Source organism: Ipomoea nil, unplaced genomic scaffold (genome assembly GCF_001879475.1).
Source record: "Ipomoea nil cultivar Tokyo-kokei standard unplaced genomic scaffold, Asagao_1.1 scaffold2540, whole genome shotgun sequence".
NCBI lineage: Eukaryota > Viridiplantae > Streptophyta > Magnoliopsida > Solanales > Convolvulaceae > Ipomoea > Ipomoea nil.
In genome coordinates, this window is record NW_017618968.1 from 1 (window position 1) to 3,896 (window position 3,896).

The following is a 3,896-nucleotide window of genomic DNA, read 5'->3' on the forward strand; positions in this document are numbered from 1 at the left end:
TCTACAAAACTACTACGTGTACAAGATTACAGAGCATGGTTTCCTGCTCAAATTTAACTACAGAACACAAGTCAAGGAAATACATTCTAAGGGGTTTCCTTGCAAAATGTTTAGATTAAAGAGTTTTGAGGCTTTGAAAGATCCTGATGATGTGAATGACAAGGAGCTGATTGGTACTAAAATTAACTTTCCTATCTGCTAATATGTTCTTTATTCTACTTTTAGTAGTTATTGATTATACTTTGTTCATTTTGCAGATGTTATTGGAAGGGTAGTTGAGATTTACAATCCTGTGGACAAGATTGTAGGGGGAAAGGCCACAAACTAATAGACTTCCAACTTCAAGACAATGCGTAAGTTTTTTAAAATAAATTTGATTACATTAGAATATAATGCATTTTTTTTTTAATTTTGTGTTTTTCTGTTTCTAAACCAGTGATAACACCATCATGTGTACACTGTGGAATGAGCATGTTAGTTCCCTGATGCCTTTTTACAATAGTGATTCTGTTGAACCACTGATTGTTGTCATTCAATGCTGTAGGGCCAAAGTTGTGGGTGGTGAGTTTTTATACTGTTTTCTCTTCTAATCTATAGATTCAAATACTAAATATTCTATACTGTATATATATCCTAATATATATCTAAAAATACATGCATCTATTTTTTTCATTTATTTTAGGTGAAGTGAGAATAACCAGTTCCTATGATGCTACGAAGCTGTGGTTTAATGAGGATTGGGAAGAGTTTAAAGAGTTTAAGTCAAAGTAAGTTCCATCTTTTATATTTCTCCTATTTTTTTTGGTTTCTACTAATTTTTTTGCTATTTTAATTACTGTGTGCTCTACTTTCTACTACTTATTTTAGGCAAATGTTGTCTAAAATGCATATCTAAAAATAAGAAAGATAGTTTAAAGAGTTTATGTGCTCTACTTTTTACTCAAATGCATATCTAAAAATAAGAAAGATAGTTTAAATGTTGTCTACTTTATTGTTGTTTTGTGTTTTAGACACATCTAACTAAGTTTCTAATCTTTTTGAAGCATGAAAGCTCAGGGTACTCCAATGAGGAGTCTCAGTACTGGCACACTGCATTCCAACTCTACAGGACTAAGTGATTTTAATAATGCTTCTGTTATTGTCACTAACTGCCATGACATTAAGAAGGTGAAACAGGTAATCCACACACTAAACTACCAATTCCTTTTGTAGTTTGATGTAACTGAAATTATTAAGTGCTATATATACTTATCAATTTTTTTGAATACTATAGGATGGGGACTACTATGTTGCTGCTGAGATTCTTGGGTTGGATTTTGAGGATGGTTGGTATTACTTATCATGCCTGAAACTTGGATGTAATAAGAAGCTTAAAGAACAGGAAGGGACACTTTTTTGTACTAAGTGTAAGAAGAGTTGTATGATGGGTACAGTTAGGTACAAAGTAGTTGTTATTGCTCTTGACAAGTCTGGAGATGCTCCCATGTTGCTTTGGGATAGGGAAGTTACAGAGCTTGTGGGTATTCCTGCCTCTATTTTGTATGCAAAATACAAGGAGGTAAATTCTTATTACCTAATGTCTACATTTTTTTTCTTAAACTGTTTACATTATCTGTTTTTAATTTGGTTATTTATCAACTATCTAAACAGCTTGATGTTGAAGTGCCACCTGAATTAGATGCTATAGTTGGTATGAAGATGCTTTTTAAGATCAACTTCAAACTGGCCCAAAAGATGGGTCCCAATTACCCATTCAATGTTGTTAGGGTTGTAAGGGATGAGCACTTGCTTAAGACCTATGCTGACAGATTTGTGGAGCATGAAGAGCAAGACTTAATGTCAAGGATGATTGAGGAGGAAACTAACACTGATGCAGTTTCTGGAGTAAGAATTTGAAACCCTAAATTATAGGTTTTTTTTTTTGGTTACTAATAGGTTTTTCTGCTGTTCTTAATTATAGGAAGATTCTATTGGAGTTGAAGTCAATAGTCCTGCCACTGTCCAGCCCTCGCAAAAGGAAGGAGAAGACAATGCAGAAAATGCTGGTGCCATTAAAAGGTCACTTTTGGATGAGTTTTCATCGTCCAAAAGTAGGAAATTGAATGACTCAGAAATAAAAAAGGAAAAGTTGTAATTCAGATTGATGGTTGAAAGTGGCTGTTGTTAGCCGGGCACTATCCAGACAATTTTTTTTTTTTTTTGTAATACTATGGTGTGACAATTTCTTTTTTTTCAGTTCTATGGATGGTTTTGAACTTTTATCTAATGCTTTTAGTAATTACCTATCTGTTTAGTACAATAAATGGTTGTGTATACTGCTATTATATCCTGTTTTGCAGTTTTCCTAATTTTCCTTTCAGGTTATTAGGAGTAAGGATGAAAGGTGTTAAAGTTTAGCAAAGATGCAAGGTGGCCAAGGTTTAAAAGGCAAACAGAATGGAAATAGTTTGGCAAGCAATTTAGAGTTTGAAGTTGTGTTTTTATATGTTCCTATTTTCAATTCTAAGACTCTATATCTAAATATATTGTGCCTGTTTTGCAGCAAAGATGCCAGGTGCTAAGGTTTCAGAAGGCAAACGGGATGGAAATTCTTTGGCAAGTAATTTAGAGTTTTAAATTGTGTTTTTATATGTTCCTATTTCCAATTCTAAGACTTTATATCTAAATATATTGTGCCTGTTTTGCAGTTTTCCTAATTTTCCTAACAGGTTATTCAGAGTAAGGATGAAAGGTGTCAAAGTTTAGCAAAGATGCTAGGTGGCCAAGGTTTAAGAAGGCAAACAAGATGGAAATAGTTTGCCAAGCAATTTAGACTTTGAAGTTTAGGGTTTAGGGTATATTTTCCTATTTCCAATTCTAAGACTTTATATCTAAATATATTGTGCCTATAAAATAGAGTTTGTTTCAATTACCTATTTGCACAATCTTCTTTAACTCTGTTTGAAATTCTAATATGAAGATATGTAAATATACTGTGCTAAAAAAAGGTGTTAGTTCCAATTACCTATTTGCACAATCTTCCTTTACTCTGTTTGCATCTCTCGAAATCAATTGATGTTCAAGCTGGAATCCATCAATGTTTTCTAGCACATTTAAAAAGAAATTAGATAACAGCAACTAAAAGAAGATTTTTTTATTCATTTACATTACTGTTTTAACAAAAAACCAACAATCCTTTAAACTGAAAAATGTTTTGATCCTAAACATATCTGACTTTTATAGCAATAGAATAAAATAATTTAACAAATACCAGAGGTCAAATAGCATACAAATAAAAATAGATTAACATTGTCGATACTCGAGGACCATTTGGAGAACAAAGACAGTTTTCAAGGTTTGTATTATTAATAAAATAAAGTTGTTTCTTCCAATAAAAACAAATTAAAGAATCTTATGATACATACAAGAACATTATACCAGTCTTAAGCAAAGAGTAAAAAAAGCGAATTTAAATTACTGTGTTCACTAATAAATGAGAATCTGCTTAACAAAAAAAAGTTTATCATACACAAAGGTCACTTATATGCTTATATAGAATAAAATAATGCACCAAAGTCAAGATATCAAAGACACTACAATTAAAAATATATGAAGTTGTTCGATAGTCGAGGACCATTTATTGAACAAGGACATCTTACTGAATGTGTGTAATATTAAAAAACCAAAGTTGTTGCTTGCAATAAAACACAGTTAAAGTATATTATGATATATACAAAATAGTTATACCAGTTTTGACCAAAGAGCAAAAAAAAAAGTTATTAACATTACTGTGCTAACATTACAGAATTGTATACTTATATAGAAAAAAACAATGCAGCAAAGTAAAAACCAGTAATGGAAAAGTATTGCGTTACAAATTAAAGTGAACAGACTTACAAACTATGCAAGTATATGCA

At 31.5% G+C, this 3,896-nt stretch overlaps 1 protein-coding gene across 1 annotated transcript; it reads left to right on the forward strand.

Moving 5' to 3' along the window:
- Positions 1-485: 485 nt before the first annotated feature.
- LOC109153795 lies at positions 486-2,795 on the forward strand. Its single transcript, XM_019301656.1, has 8 exons — positions 486-561; positions 683-767; positions 1,044-1,176; positions 1,274-1,558; positions 1,651-1,884; positions 1,961-2,090; positions 2,543-2,595; positions 2,709-2,795. Exons 1-8 carry the CDS (start codon positions 486-488, stop codon positions 2,793-2,795), a joined length of 1,083 nt encoding a protein of 360 aa, XP_019157201.1.
- Positions 2,796-3,896: the final 1,101 nt, after the last annotated feature.